The 17,959-nt window shown below is 41.2% G+C and overlaps 1 protein-coding gene across 2 annotated transcripts in view; it reads left to right on the forward strand.

Annotated features, from left to right (window-relative positions):
• The window catches only part of LOC104638206 (multidrug resistance-associated protein 1), a 48,143-nt gene extending 34,121 nt beyond the window's left edge, over positions 1–14,022 (forward strand). For both annotated transcript variants that reach the window (XM_075769752.1, XM_075769761.1), the window contains 9 exons: positions 3,587–3,742; positions 4,779–4,978; positions 5,766–5,892; positions 7,298–7,399; positions 8,346–8,489; positions 9,082–9,240; positions 11,742–11,908; positions 12,915–13,109; positions 13,603–14,022. In XM_075769752.1, the coding sequence (XP_075625867.1) occupies positions 3,587–3,742; positions 4,779–4,978; positions 5,766–5,892; positions 7,298–7,399; positions 8,346–8,489; positions 9,082–9,240; positions 11,742–11,908; positions 12,915–13,109; positions 13,603–13,714 (1,362 nt within the window). In that variant the 3' untranslated portion in view covers positions 13,715–14,022. The remainder of the gene's footprint in view (positions 1–3,586; positions 3,743–4,778; positions 4,979–5,765; positions 5,893–7,297; positions 7,400–8,345; positions 8,490–9,081; positions 9,241–11,741; positions 11,909–12,914; positions 13,110–13,602) is intronic.
• The last annotated feature ends 3,937 nt before the right edge of the window (positions 14,023–17,959 follow it).

Here is a 17,959-nt window from a genome sequence, read left to right on the forward strand (position 1 = left end):
CCCCTAGTGAAGCTGTGTTGGCTGTCACCAGTCACCTCCTTATTTTCCATGTGCCTGAGCATAGTCTCCAGGAGGGTCTGCTCCATAGTCTTGCCAGGCACGGAGGTGAGACTGACTGGCCTGTAGTTCCCTGGGTCTTCCTTTTTACCCTTCTTAAAAATGGGGGTTATGTTCCCCCTCTTCCAGTCAGTGGGAACTTCGCCAGACTGTCAGGACTTCTCAAATGTGATGTCGGGTGGCCTGGCCACTTCATCCGCCAGTTCCCTCAAGACCCGCGGATGCAACTCATCAGGTCTAATGGACTTGTGCACCTTCAGGTTCCTTAGATATTCTCGAACCTGATCTTCTCCTACAGTGGGCGGTTCTGCATTCTCCCAGTCCCTGCCTTCTGTGACCTGGGCAGTGTGGCTCAAGCATTTGCCAGTGAAGACTGAGGCAAAGAAGTCACTGAGCACCTCAGCCTTCTCCATATCCTGGGTAACCAGGTCACCCGTTTCATTCCGGAGGGGACCCACGTTTTCCCTCGTCCTCATTTTATCACTAACATACCTATAGAAGCTTTTCTTGTTGTCCTTGACATCCCTGGCCGGACTAATTTCTGTCAGGGCTTTGGCTTTCCTGACCTGCTCCCTGGCTGCTCGGACAGTTTCTCTGTATTCTTCCCAGGCTACCTGCCCTTGCTTCCACCCTCTGTAGGCTACCTTTTTTTGTTTGACTTTGCCCAGGAGCTCCTTGCTTATCCACGGGGGGGCCTCTTGGTGGTTTTGCTCGACTTCCTCTTTGTTGGGATGCATTGCTCCTGAGCTTGGAGGAGCTGACCCTTGAATATTAGCCAGCTGTCTTGGGTCCCTCTTCCTTCCAGGGCTTTGTCCCATGGTATTCTACCAAGCAGATCCCTGAAGAGGCCAAAGTCTGCTCTGCTGAAGTCCAGGGTAGTGACCTTGCTGCGTGCCCTCCTCGCCGCCCTGAGGATCTTGAATTCCACCATTTCGTGGTCATTGCAGCCAAGGCTGCCCTTGAGCTTGGCATCCCCTACCAGGCCCTCCTTATTGGTGAGAATAAGGTCCAGCATAGCACCTCTCCTCGTGGGCTCCTCTATCACTTGGAGGAGAAGGTTGTCATTGACACATTCCAGGAGCTTCCTGGATTGCTTGCGCTCAGCTGCATTGTCCCTCCAGCAGATGTCAGGGTGGTTGAAGTCCCCCACAAGGACCAGGGCTTGTGAGCGTGAGGCTGCTCCTATCTGCCTTTAGAGGGCTTCATCTGCTCAGTCTCCCTGGTCAGGTGGCCTGTAGCAGACCCCCGCTATGATGTCCCCTGCCCCAGCCCTCCCTTTAATCCTGACCCATAGGCTCTCAGTTGACTTCTCATCCATCCCCAGGTGGAGCTCCATGCACTCCAGCTGGTCACTGACATAGAGGGCAACGCCCCCTCCTTGCCTGCCCTGCCTGTCCTTCCTAAAGAGCCTGTACCCTGCCATCCCAACACTCCAGTCATAGGAGCTGTCCCACCATGTCTCTGTAATGCCAATAATGTCATAGCCTTGCAGGCACACACACGTCTCCAGCTCCTCTTGTTTATTGCCCATGCTCCGTGCGTTCGCGTAGAGGCATTTCAGTTGTGCCCCCGATGAGGCTGACTTATTGGCTGGGGTGGCTGGGATTCTTTTGATGTATCTTCCCAGTGTTACCCCGTTGGTTCCTGTTGCATCCGGAGCCCCCGGCTCGTCTCCTCTAGGCTTCGAGCATGCTGTAGTTCATCCAGCACGTCTCTGAGCAGTAGGCCGAGGGCCCTCGCCAGCGCCTCATCCCTCCAACCTGGGCACATCATCCCACAACATGTCGCTGGCAAGCCTGATGTCATCCCCCTCCCCCTTTGAGCCTAGTTTAAAGCTCTGTCGATGAGCCCCGCTAGTTCCTGGGCAAAGATCCTCTTCCCCCTTTGAGAGAGATGAATCCCATCAGGGTCCATCAGGCCTGGTGCCATGCGGGCCGCCCCACTGTCAAAGAACCCAAAGTTGTGGCATTGACACCAGCCGCGGAGCCATGCATTTATGGACTGCGTCCACCTGTTCCACCCAACGTTGCTGCCCTCAACTGGAAGGAGGGAGGAGATTATTAGCTGCGCCCCCGAATCCTTCAGTGACTGCCCTAAGAGCCTGAAGTCCCTTTTGATCGCTTTCGTGGTGTGTGTCTCTGCTTCCTCCCCACCCACATGGAGGAGCAGCAGTGGGTAACAGTCAGAGGGCTGTACCAGGCTGGGGAGTTTCCTGGCGATGTCCTTGACACGGGCCCCAGGGAGGCAGCAGACTTCTCTGAAACGAGGGTCTGCCCTGCATATCGGGCCCTCTGTACCCTTCACATGGGAGTGTCCTACAACTATAACTCTCCTTTTCTTCTTTGTCGGGGTGGTCACGACCCGAGGCATGGGCCTTTTGGGCCTAGGTGCTACTTCTGGAGTAGCTTGACTGTCATCCATATCCTCGCTCGAGTGGCCTTCCACAGCCAGAGCCTCGTACCTATTGCACAGGGGTACGTGGGATGGCGAGGTGGGTGAGGAGGAGAAGGTTTGCCGCCTGCCACGCCACGCGTGGACTTGTTTCCATTCACTCCCCTCTTTGAGGCTGTTGCCTTCTGCCTGGCGAGGGGAGGATACAAGGTCCCCTTCACTTTGGCTTTGGTCTGTTAGTTGTCCCTGTTTCTTCCTCAAAGACTGTTCCTGCAGTGCAACGAGTTTACCAAAGCTAAACTTGATCTGTTTTTAAAAAAACCCTGTATTTTTTTTTGATAGTATATTGCATATCAGAATCAAATGTTATTGTCAAAACCAATTAATACATTAAATTCACTTTCTCAAAGCTATATAGACTTAAAGTGAATGTCATTTTCTGGTTTTGTAGTGCTTTGGCTTTAAATGGAACCTCTAACACACAAATGAGTGTTATTTACTATGACTTTAATACTTCCTAGTCTCATCATATCTAGATTGTTCAAAGTATGCTCAAACATATGCTCCAAGTATGGTCGATGCATCACCGACTACTTCAAATTCAGTGACTGTTGATGGCTGTGTTCTCTAGAACAGACCCAACAGTGGTTGTGTAATACACTAAAAGATGAGTTGGTTTAGGTTTCACTTTGGTAGCAATATATTGTAAACTGGGTTTGAAAAAGCTTTAATGTGTACAGTAAGAGATTAGTAATATTTCAGTACATTTCTAGAATTATTAATAGGAGTATACAAGAGTTAGAATTTGAATTCGGGGCCTCCTTTTCAGTCTGATATGCTGTACATAAGCTAAAGAGTATTGAGTAGCAAAATAGCAACAGCTATCTCTTTTTGACCTCACACACTCAGAGCCTGTTCTCTGACATACCGTGAGTAGTCTACAAGCTATTATGTCTATTTCACTTTTAGACAAACAATAATGATATATGAATACATTTCATTAGGATATAATTAGGGGGGATCCTACTAATTTTTATTGAAGATATTTTAGTTTGATTCCATTTTTAAAGGATGCTTTCTCAAAGTTTCTAGTGGAATTTGCTTACTAAATCTTGGTTATTCTTGGTTATTGTTACAGGACTTATTTATAGTGGACATACGTTTCCATTACTACTTACGAACTTGGCTAAATTGTACACTAGAAGTTATTGGAACCATTCTAGTTATCACATCTGCCTCACCACTATTCATAGTGGTAATGATTCCCCTGGGATACTTTTATTTTACTATCCAAGTAAGTGCGTTAAGCTTTTATAAAGATTTCTAGATGTATGTGGATGAAATGACCAAAGCAATCAGGAATACAGGTTTAAATTATTCCTTATTGTGAAAAAAAAAAAACAAACCACCAAACACATATATATATAGAGAGAGAACACATCTGAAATTGCTTTCAGAAAAAATCTTCAGGCTTCTTAAAATGAAATTAGAACACTTCTTGAATATATCCTATAATGCTTGGGACCTTTTAACGGCTTACATTTTTCTCTTCATATTTTCCTTTTTCTTAGGAAGATATAATATTGATATAGATCCCACCAAGAAATTTGATGAAGTTACCTGAAAAAAAGGAGGTGTACCTTATAGTGAAAGCGAAAAGTTGAAGGGTAACCCTGAAAAAGCAGATGTAAAATAGAATTATGCCTAAAATACCTGTGCTATTTTTTGAGTGGAGTGTCAGTTATGCTACTGAGAAACAAGAGAGTAATGTTTCAGAAAGACTAGTGGCTGCATTCCAGTTTCTTGATGCTCAGAGTATGGTTTGTGATTAAAGATCTCGAAAGATTCTTAAAATAAGAATGTAGAGAAAGGAAAAGAGTGCCTGGATTCAGTTTCTGCTAAGGAATTTAAATACAGACACCATTACATAATAAAGGCTGACTTTCATCTGAGAAAGAAGCAGGACATTCTAATTTGAAAGTTTACATAGCAGTTTTAGTTGGTTGTTACACACCTCTTGTGGTACAGCACATTTTCTATAGAATTTGGAAATAATGCTCTCTTATTTTAACCTTGCCAGTAATTTATGTATTGCAGTTATGTCAGTATGACAATATTAGTGTGTCCCAAGAGACAGATTTTTTTTTTTTCTATACTGTTTGCAAATAGCTTTTTTTCTGTGTGGACAGTTCTGACTTTTTCACATTCAAAATTTACAGGAATTACTTAACAGGTTACTTAGCTGGAAATAAATATGGCAAATATTTTAAAGAATGTAAAAGAAACTGTAGCAACTTAAAATGTCTGTTTTGTCTGTACTGTTTTATTAGCAATACTACATAGCGAGTTCACGACAAATTCGACGGCTAGCAGGAGCATCGCATTCTCCTGTGATCTCCCACTTCAGTGAGACTCTAGTAGGGTGTTCAACAATTCGAGCATTTGGCCACCAAGAGAGATTCATTAGAAAAAATAATGATCTTGTGTATGAGAACTTAGTTTACTTCTACAACAATGTCATCTCAAACAGGTACTTTACAAAAGTTCTGCGTCTGTGACTGAGGCCTTCTTCTGTAGAATTCCACAACTAAGTGTTTACCTTTAGTCAGAGTAAACTCACTGAGAAACAGAAGGACAAGGGCAATTTATTGTCTAAGCACTAGGATGATTTCTTCTTTATGTACCAGGAACTAGCAGGTTTATAAAAAATATGCATATGCTCTCTGGGATGAGAATATTAAAAAAAGAAAAAAGCAGTTTATCAATAGGTCATGAGGATGGACTGTATTACATTTCAACTAGCAGTTCCTCTTGCAAGTTTATGAACAAATTGAATTTATGTTTCAGTAGTTCACCTGGAAGTAACCTGGTGTCTGTACCTACAGGCACCAGGTACATCTTTAGAGTGGAATCTTAGGTTTAAGGAATTAAGTCCATCTCCTCTCCTCCTTTTGTGATTCAGTTCAGTTACAGGCAGAGATTAGCAAGGAGAAGATTTTCAGTTCTGGTTTTCAGTCATATACCTGAATGTTTTCCAGATAGGAAGATTAGGAAAGCAGTATGAGGAGTGAAGGGAGCACTAGCCAGGAGCTGAGAGACCTGCATTTTATTTTTAGCGATGCTACCAGTTCTTGATATGTCATATTCCCTCCCCAGTTCATCTGTAAAATGGGAATGATAGTATATATCTCTTTTGTAAAGTGGGAAACTTGCTAATATAATGATCTCAAAGAGTCATTATATTAGCCATATGTTCACTATACTATAAAAAAAATATTATGTAATTAACTTTTTTTCTTTGCCTTGACTTGCTACAGGTGGCTATCTGTCAGGCTTGAATTTCTGGGAAATCTAATGGTGTTCTTTGCTGCACTGTTTGTAGTACTGGCTGGAAATACAGTGAGTTCTTCTACAGTGGGTTTATCAATATCCTATGCTCTAAACGTAAGTAATGATGCAATTTTTTTGCTGCTACCATATTGCATATGACAAGGGAAGAATACATACAATGAAGTTGTGTAGGTGAATATACACGGTGGCATCGATGAAACTAAATCCCATGGGCAGAACAGAGTTTTCCTTTGAGTTCTATTAATTCTGGGAAGCTTCACATTATTTTCCACTTCTGAATTTCAATGAAATAATAATTATTAAAACATATTTTAAAATCAAGTTATTGAAACTTGATTATATGGTTTATTTTTAAGTGTTTTGTTATAATTAGAAGCCTAGTCATGTACAACTATACTTCATATTTGATTTCTTGTTCACTTACTGAATCTTATGTGTGAATGCTTACTTATGAGTTTCATAAAATCATTTATTTTGGCATTGTCCTTGTAAAGGTAATATGTGAAAGCCACATTTGAAATGTGTCTTGAAGTAAGGTAAACTGTATTGATAAGTTGCTAGTTAAAATAAATCTTAAGCATTAGGTACACACAAACTAAGTCTTCAGGTTTGTTTAATCTTAGGATGCTTAGGAGTCTAGAGGTGTCCAGATTCTCACTGTGGGAAGTGCTTCAGAAACACAGCTGACAGATACTAATGAAGAGAAATACAAAAAAATATATCAATTACCTGTCATGGTATATCCACATCACCCCCAACTCACAAGAGTTCCATTTTCTGTTATCCAGAGATAGAACAATGTCATTTATATCATCATATACTTGGTGATGACATTCACAGGTACTTCACAGTTTTTCACCTTCATTTGATGTCAAATTGACACCATTCTTTATTTCGATACATACAGCATCTCAAAACAGTTGACTTTTTAAGAATTGTTTTGGCTCACTTTTTTCCTGTAGAAGTGGGAATATTTAGCCACAGAATTAGTACCATGGAAGTGGTACCAATTCTGTCTGCAGAAGCATTCCCAGTGCTTGAAGATGACAAATTTGGCAGACATAGCAGACCAAATACATATCTCCATTACAAATTCTTTCTTCTGTATTTCTAGCTTACTTTACCTAGGGAATAGTGCAACAGTGTACCCACAATATGAGCCATGTATGTTTTGCATTTCGACATATCACACAATTACTGTGCATTTTCTGTTGATCTTGAAGTAGTTTCAGATTTCTGGAGCTGTTAATGTTAGTGAAAATTACAGCAGCCACTGGGCACTGAAAGCAGACAAGAAGTGCTCAGAGTAATGCTGAGATCAGTCATTTTCTAAGTGATAGTTCATTTGGCATGCCATCATTTGCTGTACACATTTTGGCTTCTGTAATTAAGCATCCAGCTTATGAAATTATTACATTCGAGGTAAGTTTTGCAATCAGTTTGCTGTATTCTAGTAGAGTCACTTTTTTTACATTCTACGATGCAACTATTTCCCCAGATAATTCCGAGTCTGAATTTTTGGGTGCGTAAAGCATGTGAAATTGAGACCAATGCAGTGTCAATTGAAAGAATTTGTGAATATGCAAAAATGGATAAAGAGGTGAGCTTTCTTCTTGAAATGGTGAGCATTCTTCTTGAATATTTAATTCGTGTGCATAGAAAATGACTTAGATTGACTTTAATATTGGTGAGTGTCATAGCAAGTTGTAAGTTGTTATTAAATATTTTCTCATTTTTTTTATATTGAGAATAATATGTGGCTTCTTCATTACATTTCTAGTCATAGCAGTTTTATTCCTATTTCAACCAGTAAATTTCTTGGCATCCTTCTTAGCAAGAGATTTTGTAGTAAGACTAATGCAGCTACAGCTCAGGTGAACTTTCTATGCTATGTGCAACCAAGAGGAGCATTTTAAGAGATGAAGACAGGAAGAACGGCCTGTCAGACCCCTAACTGTTACCTTATGTCTGGAGAGACATTTGTTTCAAACCGATTTGCCTTTCTTATTGTGCTTTTCTAAAAGTAGAGACCGTCTCAAGTACGGAGGCATAAGAAACTTGGTCTGTCTCAGAAACAAGACTCTTCTACTTCTTCATTCTGTTTCACCCTTCCCCCATGTTTATGTTTCTTAACCTTTGTTCGCATCTTTCTATTCTCTCCTACTCTACTTCTTTAAACAAAATGTTTCTCATAAGGTATGCATTTTAAATATCTGGGAGATTAGGCATGAGATTCAATTCAGGTCCTGCTAATTGATGGAACAGATACCAGACTATTAGCAACTACCCAATTAAACTGAGTTTACTTTTTGAAATGAGTGTATGAGATGTTGTTTAAAAAAACCACAACCCAAACCCCCTAAAAATCCCAGTTGGAATGTTTCTGCCCAGTGTTCATGAAACTAGGTTCTCCTTCCCTTATATAGCATCAGAATTATTCTAAACCTGGTGGGATTTTTAAAGATATATATAATATTCGTAATGTTTTTATTAACTTGTAACATTTTTAATCTCATATATTGAAATTCCAATGGTTTTAATTCCAGGAACCGTGGATAATGTCAAAAAGACCACCAGTGGAGTGGCCCGATAGAGGAATAATAGAGTTTGTTAACTACAAGGCTCAGTACAGGAAGGATCTTGGTTTAGCCCTGAACGATGTCTCTTTTCAGACACAGAGTGAAGAGAAGGTACTGTATATAGTAAGAGATAAATGAGAGGTATAGATATAGCAAGATGATGTTGAACAGGGAAGATATTAAGTAGATAAGACCTTAAAGAAAAGACAAATGAGAAAAGGAAAACTATTTTCTTCTACGATATAGAAATTCTTATCCCTGTAAGAAACTGAGATAATGTTTTATGAATTTGGCAGTTTTAAGGAAGATCCAAATTTGAAATGAAATCTCTTGTCCACTGTGCTGAATATTTCTGCCAGATTAGTGTTAATCAACTTTGGATTTGGGATCAGGGAACACCAAGCGGGACCTAGTTTAGAGTCATTGGTTTGAATTGGGAAGTGCTAGACAGAAGGGAGGGGAAAGGGAAAGTATTCCCGCGGAACCAGGCATAGGCTGTACCACTTCTGAGGGAGAGCTGTGATTGTGAGTCATGTGTTCCAGAAGTGAGTTTTGAACACTTTTATTCACCTATAGGATTGCATGTTGGTGAAAGAAACTGAAGTGTTGAACTGAAAGTTGAAACTGAATTAATTAATCATTTTTCATATAGAATGCGTAGCATGGAAAGTTATAGTCTTTATCAGAAAACTTTCTTTTTCAGGTTGGAATTGTTGGAAGAACAGGAGCTGGTAAATCAACGCTCACAAATTGCTTGTTTAGAATTCTAGAGGGATCTGAAGGCAAAATAATTATCGATGGAATTGATATATCAACTATTGGACTCCATGACCTACGTGGAAATCTTAACATTATTCCACAGGTGAGATGTGTTTTAGAGATAACTTTTATTTTTTTTTTTTACTAGCACAAGACATTTCATTTTTTTTGGAGAAATTATAACCCCAAAGTCCACAGGCTGCCAAGAGGCAAAGGCATAAAACTCCAATAGAATTTTACTGATCTTTGAAAATAGGCTCTGTTATGGCCTATCAGGTTTTAGAATTGAATTTTTGAGAATCTTAGCTATTTGATAAGACAGTAACCTTCAGTACCGCTGGCATAATAGTATCTTGAAAAATGTCACAACTGCATGTTGGCAATTATAAAGAAAAAGCCTCAAAACAGGGAGACCACATGTATGACATTAGGTTTTATTATGCCATTATTTAGTTTTACAGTCTTAGCTAGAATAACCCATGTTCTACAGAATCGGTATGTGTATAGCTACACACAGTGTTTTCAAGTCCCAGCTGAAGGCACAAATATTTTAAAATAACTCTTTCTGAAGAATGTAGGGAATAAGGCGATGTGTCCACGAATCATGTGATATGTATTTAAATTCATTTGTATGATCTGTTATGTAAAGCTGTCCTCGCTTACTTCAGAACAGAGCAAGAAACTCAAGATTAGTTCATATATCATTAGGATTGCGTTCATGCTGGTAAATTGATTTACGTTGAAAAGCTCTAGTATAAAGTAAGACCTAGAACACAAATTTAATGGTCACCTGAAGACTTTCTGAAGGTTCCCTGAATGCCATTCATAAAACCATTTTTTGTGCATCCGTGATGTTACTATCACTTATAATATTTTTTTCCTGACATTTTCCAAAGGAAGGTCTGGTTTTTTTTTTCTAGCTTTTCTGGAGCTTTAACCCTGGTAATATTTCCTGTGTGTCTCTACCATAGACTGTGCATGGAAACGAGGCTAATAATACTTAAACCAAAATAGCTTGGGTCTTTCCAAGAATGACCTGAATAGAAAAAAATATGTATATATTCCTTCAAATCCTTGGGTGCTTTTCCTTTGAGAAATATATTTGCTCAGGGGAATGATAAATTCAGAGTTTTTGATAGAAGTTTTGCATCAGAAATGACAATACTAACCCAAATTTGATTATGCTGCAGGACTTCAAAACACAACAATTCATACATGCTCAGTTGTAACATTTTTCTTGTTTTAAGCACCTAATACTCTGTGAATCTGCACAACGTGTGACAGTAGTAAATTACACCATACTTTCTCACCTGCAGTTGCAGGTCTGATTTACTGTGGATGCTGTGGATATTGAATCTACATCAAGGCAACTAAATTGAGAGAGGTAGAAGAAAGTTCAGTGAACTAACAAGCTGGGATCAGAAAAGGAAACTAGAACTGGAAGGGTGTGAAAACAGAGACTGGAGTTTGGGGAGAGTAGGTGGAGTCTGGAGTGTTGAAATGCGTTGATCAGGAGAATGGAACTGGACAGACATCAAAGTCTGGGACAGAAAAAAGGGCATGGCAAGATACCAAAGCTTTCAGTGTGCACATACTTCTTCGGATCAGTCAAATCAGTCAAACACAAACACTTTTTAACATGTTAAAGTACAGATTTGCAAATTACTTCATTGATGTTCTAATGCAAATAACATGAATTTTAAATGAAGAATATGCACGAGATCTGATACCGTTTTAACTGTCCTTTCTGGTCACCTAGCTGCCTTAAAATTATCACTGTTCTGCTTGCATGTAACTTCCTAGTGAATGTTGTTGGCCTTTTACAGTCTACCTATTAGGTCACAACCACTATGACTGCACTTAGTCAAGGTGTCTGTTCACTGCCTCTAAAAACATCAGTTCTGTTTATAATTATGTGCAGGTATTCGTATGTTGTCAAGTACTGATTTCTTAAATTTGCCTGTTTAAGAAAAAAAGGGGTTTGTGTGCATCCAAAAAAAGTGTTTAGACTTAACTACTAAATGTTTGTTTCTACAGTCGTTAAGTGCTGGATGTGACCCAAATACATCCTGGCATGTTCTTAGTCTACATGTACTTTCCCAGACATTCCCTGCTGTATTCAGTGCACAGAAGCTAGTGATGCTCATTTATGCAATAATTATATTTGTTCTTATTGCTGAATATGTTGCCTTTCCTCTAGGAAATTAAGAATATTTGACTTATAATGATAGCCTTCTAATTTTTCTTAACAGTGCTCATGAATGTAGTACCCAGTGTTTCACAAACTTAACAGTAGTAATAATTCGCATGTCGTTGCAGTTCCCAGGTGCTGGGCAGGACTTTAGTCAGCCACAGAATCAGTAGCACGGGGAATGCATAAGAAATCTTTTGTTCTTTTCATTTCACCTTAACAAAGAACTGAGCACACTAAGACCCCCCGTAATTTTTGTCTTTTCATCCACCAGCTTCAAAATGTTACCATTTCCCTTGCAAAGCTTCACTTCCAAATTATTTGTTCCAGTTCCCTATGTTAATGTAAGGATTTATGGCAGACTGGTTTAGGTATGTGTTAGAATTGTGCGCTCATGTTCTGCTGTTATTTAGGACCCTGTCTTGTTTTCTGGGACACTGCAGTCAAATTTGGATCCACTTGGAAAACACTCTGATCTTGAACTGTGGGAGGTACTGGAACTATGTGACTTAAAGGATTTTGTCCAGTCACTCCCAAAGAAGCTCCTTCATGAGATTTCAGAAGGTGGTGAAAATCTCAGGTACATAAACAAGAAAGTGCTATTGCATTTATTTTCTGGTACTGTAAAACTATGTGTTCCTTCCAGAGAAATTTACTTCAGAAAGTATCAGTATAAAAATGACACTTCTCCCGTCATTCTCTGTAGAATTATTCTGGTAGTACGAGTTTCTTTGAGGTGACCAGCTGGTCACAACTGTAGAAAGTCCTATGGCCTGTGCTGTATGGGAAGCCAAGGAAGCACACTATTTTCAGCTCAAGTATATGAGTAGGTATAAAGGCGAGGAGAGCAATTCATGCACCACCTAATTAGATTTGGATAGAAAAGTGCTCATTTATTTAAATTAAAAAAATAACCGAACAACCCAACATAACAAACCAGAACAAAACAAAAAACCCCAAAACCACCAAATCTGGAAAGAAGGCAAAACTGCAGAAAGCTTATTCCTTTGCTTTATTTGCTTAGGCAAAACAACTGATTTTTTACTTGTCAAACATTAACCCATAGTTATGTAAGGAGGGTGACACTTGGAATAGAAGGACTCGGCTCTAAGAGACAAATACTGAAGCTTTCAGCAGCAAAGGGGCAGGTCTTAAATGGAGCGTACTGAGTATTTTTTTGAGAGATCGCTTTCAGGAGGAAGCCTCTAGAAGGCATACACCGCAGGTAACCCATAGGAGTATCCAAACTTTTACACTGAACATTATTAAAAAGTGGTTTAGCATTCAATCTGGTTTATTCGGAGTCCCCATTATAATGTGAATATAGAAATTGAAGGCAAGACTAGGTTTAGGCTACAAAGTTCAGCCACAGGTGTTTGAGTCACACCTTAACTATTATTGGTATGCTGAGCAAGAAGAAAATAAAACTTCCAAAACAAGGTGAACATATTTCACTAGTCTTTTCAGAAGTATAAAGTGTTGTTAAGAAAGATAGAACAGGTAGGCTGCACAGTAATCTCAGCTTTGTATTTGTTCTCCCTTTCCTCAGTGTGCCTGACCTGACCTCTCAAATGTATTTTTAACAGTGTTGGGCAGAGGCAGCTGGTCTGTCTGGCCCGTGTTTTGCTACGAAAGACAAAAATCCTGGTCCTAGATGAGGCGACAGCTTCTGTTGACATGGAAACAGATAATTTGGTGCAGTCCACCATCAAAAGAGAGTTTTACAACTGCACAATATTAACCATAGCCCACAGGTTACATACAGTCATGAGTTCAGAGAGGTAAGTAAGTTTTGGTAAGCCATTTTAAAAATAAATGGCTTCCTTTAAAAGCGTCAGTTTTCAGACCTACTAAATTTCACATTCCAACACTTTTTACCTTAGGATCTTTGTATTTGTACAATCTGAGGTATCGCAAAAGACTTGAGCATCAATATTAATTAAATATCGAGCACCTGTGTTCTGTTTCCCCCTTCTAATTACAGAATTAATATTTTTTCCTGCTAAAGTACAGGTATAAGGTTAAGACCACTTAATTCTCTAGAGTAAATTGACTATATAGTAGTATTTTTACCAATCAAGCAAAAATGCCATTTTCACAGGTATTTATTAAATATAGGAGTTCTGAGCTTTTGAAACCAATGAATTACCTAGTGCAACAATATTTCTTCTAAATAAGAGCTCCATTATCCAGAGATACCTGTATTAGGACTGGAAAATATGGTTGAAGAGCTGATTTTTCTTCTGCTGTAATCTTTCTGCTTTTGCATTGTAGAGTGCTGGTTCTGGACGCAGGAAGGATTCTAGAATATGATACACCACATAATTTGTTACAACGAAAAAGTGCCTTTTCTGAAATGGTTGCAGAGGCTGGGGTAAGAAGATAAAGAAAACTAATGAATAAATGAAGATGAGAATTCCTTACTCCAGTAAACACTCGAGGGATATCTGGCATTCCACATATTTATGGATTATTTTATATTCTCTGTAAAATAACTAGCTTACTTAAAAGTTCCTCACAGCATTGCTGTTTACTACAATTACAATCTATAGATATTGATCAAGTTTCTTAAAATAACTTTCTGATTTTACACAAATCACTTACTTTGATCATATTGGCACTGGAACCACATAATGAAGCACTAATTTTCATGGCATATTTTAACTGTTGCACTAGTAAAGACTGACTGAAAAATCTTGCTGTTCACACACTGTTTTATTTATAAAAGTTACCTAAGTAGCTCTGACATTATGCCCATTTAGGTAATACATTCTCATTATGATTGCAAATTCATAAAAAACCCAAATCTGCTTATTGGTGGACATACAGGCAGATGTCACTTGGTGCTGATTTTAAGGACATGCATAGTTGCAAGTATACTGAGGTAATTCTTGAGGCAATAAACTTGCCATGTTAATTTTCCTTTTGACCTTGTGATTTCTGAATAACTGAAAAATTATTTCAAACAACTGAAAACCACGTCTTATATATCTAATTGAGCATTACAAATTTGCATTGTGAAAAATCCCAGAAAAATGGAGTCAGGTGCAGCTGTCTCTTTGCTAGTAGATTTTAGTGCAACCCTCAACACTAGGTGTGTTGGTTTTGCATGGCAAGGTTTTGGTAGCGGGGGGGCTACAGGGGTGGCTCTGTGAGAAGCTGCTAGAAGCCTCCCCTGTGTCTGACAGAGCCAATGCCAGCCGGCTCCAAGATGGACCCACCGCTGGCCAAGGCCAAGCCAATCAGCGCCTCTGTGACAACATATTTAAGAAAGAGAAAAACAGTTAGAGAGAGCTTTTGCAGCCAGAGAGAGGAGTGAGAAGATGTAAGAAACTCTGCAGACACCAAGGTCAGTGCAGGAGGAGGGGCAGGAGGTGCTCCAGGTGCCGGAGCAGAGATCCCCCTGCAGCCCATGGTGAAGACCATGGTGAAGCAGGCTGTCCCCCTGCAGCCCATGGAGGAAGGATGAGGGGGTGTAGAGATTCCACCTGCAGCCCGTGGAGGACCCCACGCCGGAGCAGGTGGAGACACCTGAAGGAGGCTGTGGCCGGTGGGAAGCCCACGCTGGACCAAGCTCCTGGCAGGACCTGTGGCCCCGTGGAGAGAGGAGCCCACGCCAGAGCAGGTTTGCTGGCAGGACTTGTGACCCCGTGGGGGACCCATGCTGGAGCAGTTTGCTCCTGAAGGTCTGCACCCCGGGGAGGAGACTCACGTTGGAGAAGGTCGTGAAGGACTGTCTCCCGTGAGAGGGACTCCATGCTGGAGCAGGGGAACGATGAGAGGAGTCCTCCCCCTGAGGATGAAGAAGCAGCAGAAACACCGTGTGATGAACTGACCGTAACCCCCCCTCCCCGTCCCCCTGTGCCGCTGGGGGGGGAGGAGGTTGAAGCTGGGAGTGAAGTTGAGCCCGGGAAGATGGGAGGGGTGGGGGGAGGTGTTTTTAAGATTTGGTTTTATTTCTCATTCCTCTACTCTGTTTTGCTTAGTAATAAATAAGATGAATTCCCTCTCTAAGTTCAGTCTGTTTTGCTCGTGATGATAATTAGAGAATGATCTCTCCTTGTCCTTGTCTCGACCCGTAAGTTTTCTTTCATTGTACCTTTTCTCCCCTGTCTAATGAAAGAGGGGAGTGATAGAGCGGCTCTGGTGGGCACCTGGCCCTCAGCCAGGGTCAACCCACCACACTAGGTTATGTACATTTACTGAAAGTGTCAGTTAAACGTACCTATGCTTTTGTAGGCCACGTACATATTTTAGGTTTTATTACAGTTTAATACCAACTCAATGCAATCATATCTTCAAAAACTAAGAGAAGATTGCCATCAACTGCTTTAAAAATCCAAACAAACCCCAAGTACATGAATAAAGTTTCAGGCTACAGCCCCATTATATTTCTTTAATATTGGCACCTGGTTAATAATCAAGCAGGATCTTAATTTCTTGCCTGATAGCAAGCAAACCATATTGGCTGTTGTAGAAAGGTGGTGAGAAGTGATGGAGGCTCTCTGAAGGGAGTTCCTCAAACATGTGATTCTACTACAGTGAAGGTGAATGATTTCTCTGTCCTTTCCTGAGGGTAAAAAAGAAAGCCTGTCTTCCTACAGTACAAACAGACTACTATCTATTTGAATTGGCAACAAAACACAACTAAATATACTATCACTTGCACAAAACTATTAGCATATAATTATTTTAGACTAGGAACAGCCCTGCCCAAGTAACTATTATTCTGACAGTCTTGGAGAAACTGGTATGACACAAGGTTTCTCAGGAGAGAGAATAGCTTTCTACTTTTCATCTCTCTTTTCCTCTTCTTTCCGCCAAGTGAGGCCAACAGTACCTTCCCAACAGAGCAGAACCTTCTCGTATCAACATTTAACTTCCCTGCAACATTCGAAGTGCCACAGGCAGGCTCTTCTGGGGCTCTGCTTCCCCCAACCTTGTCCCCATCCCTTACCCACCTTCATGCTCCCCTCCAAACCCACCTTTACCTGGAAGTATCACAGGAGGAACTGGAAAGGAGTGAAGCGAGTGCCATTCCTAAACTGATTAATAAGTTTTAGGCATAAAGCTAGGGGAGGGAGACTCAGTACTTTGGAGACCAACACCTATTTGCAAGGTCCAGAGAAAATAATCTGAGAACTGGCATCAGTGCATGGTAATTTTTACTTTTTTATTATTATTATTTATGGGGAGAAGGGTTTTCTGTGCTTACTGGTGGGCTGCCATATCCTTGCAGCTTCAGCCTGCCTTCAGACCACACCTGGGAAAAGCTGCAGCCTGAATAATGGCAAAGTCTGAGAGAAAAGAAAATGGGCTACTGTCAGCAAAAGCGAAAGTGCCATTCCTTCTCTCTCAGCAAGCTCTGGTCCTCACATACAGCTATACTTTGAAAAAGGAGGTAGAGTGGAAGCAGAAGCAGCATGACATGCTTTTGCTTTGTTTTCATGCAGCAATGGCTGACCAAAGTAAACCATCTAACGGGCTTAGGGTAGGCAGGAAAAGGTGATTTTTGCAGTAAGAATATCATGCAGGGTCTGCAACCTCTACTCTCCTCACACAGCCAATGTCAAAGAGACTCGCTCTAAGAAACAAAGAGGGACCACTTGGCTGCCTCAAGGTCAATATTAATTCAGGCTTTGCAGCACCCAGCACAACCCACCAAACACAAGGTCACCAGCTAACTCTCTTGACAGCACAAAGTCACGTCACAGCCCCGCAGGCCAGCTCAGCACATACCTCACCTCTCGTGCGCTTTCTCCTCCAAACAGCAACTCTCTTGTGCATCTGGGTTCAGGTCCCAGCCTCATCCTGTGGGCACAAGCTGCTGAGACTCCCAAAAACATGCTTGGGGCTGTTCTCAAAGGGGCTTCTGACCAGGCAGGGGACCTTCACATGGTTGGAGATAGTATGAGGGACCCAACTGTTCATCCCTTTGAGGAGCTACTGCTCAACCTCCTTTTCCAACTAGGTTGCTTGGGCTAGGGAGAGGACAGGTGGGACAGCCAGGGCACCAGGGCAGAGTCTAAAGTGAGAATGAGGCTCAGAAGGGCACCATGACTTTGTTTTTCCTTTCCCCAGGGAGATGCATGGAGCAGAACCTGCTCATGTTCTGCTTCAACTTCCTCCCCCACAGCATTCAGAAATCCCACAGGCAGCATCCCCCTGCCCTGCTTCCAGGCCTTGCTCTGCACTTTTCTGGCAGGATCACAGCAGAAACTGTGAAGAACCCCTCCTCTCCCTCACAGGAACATACACAGTTCTGCCTTTTGCCAGCCATAGTTGATTGCTGTCTGTTGGGGGAAGGTTGGACTAGGCTTAGGGTTATCATCACAGCTTTTGCACTGGGGAAGCAAGAGGCTTGCAAACGCTCTGTAGCATTTTCTCTGGCTATGTTTCGGGGCAGAAATAGTCCATGAAAATTCTGGTTTGGGTTTAAACTGCAGGCTAGAAGATTAATTTATGAAACACCATCCTCATTCAGGCTCTCTAGACCTTACATTTCCCAGCCTGAATCCCAAGATAACACAGACGTAGAAAACCCTCCCACAGCTGGAAATACCAAAGGACAATTTGGAACCTCCTGGGGCAAACTTCCCTACCTACAACTTCTCAACCATCACATTTGCTC

This window comes from Balearica regulorum, chromosome 1 (assembly GCF_011004875.1).
Source record: "Balearica regulorum gibbericeps isolate bBalReg1 chromosome 1, bBalReg1.pri, whole genome shotgun sequence".
Classification (NCBI taxonomy): Eukaryota; Metazoa; Chordata; class Aves; order Gruiformes; family Gruidae; genus Balearica; species Balearica regulorum.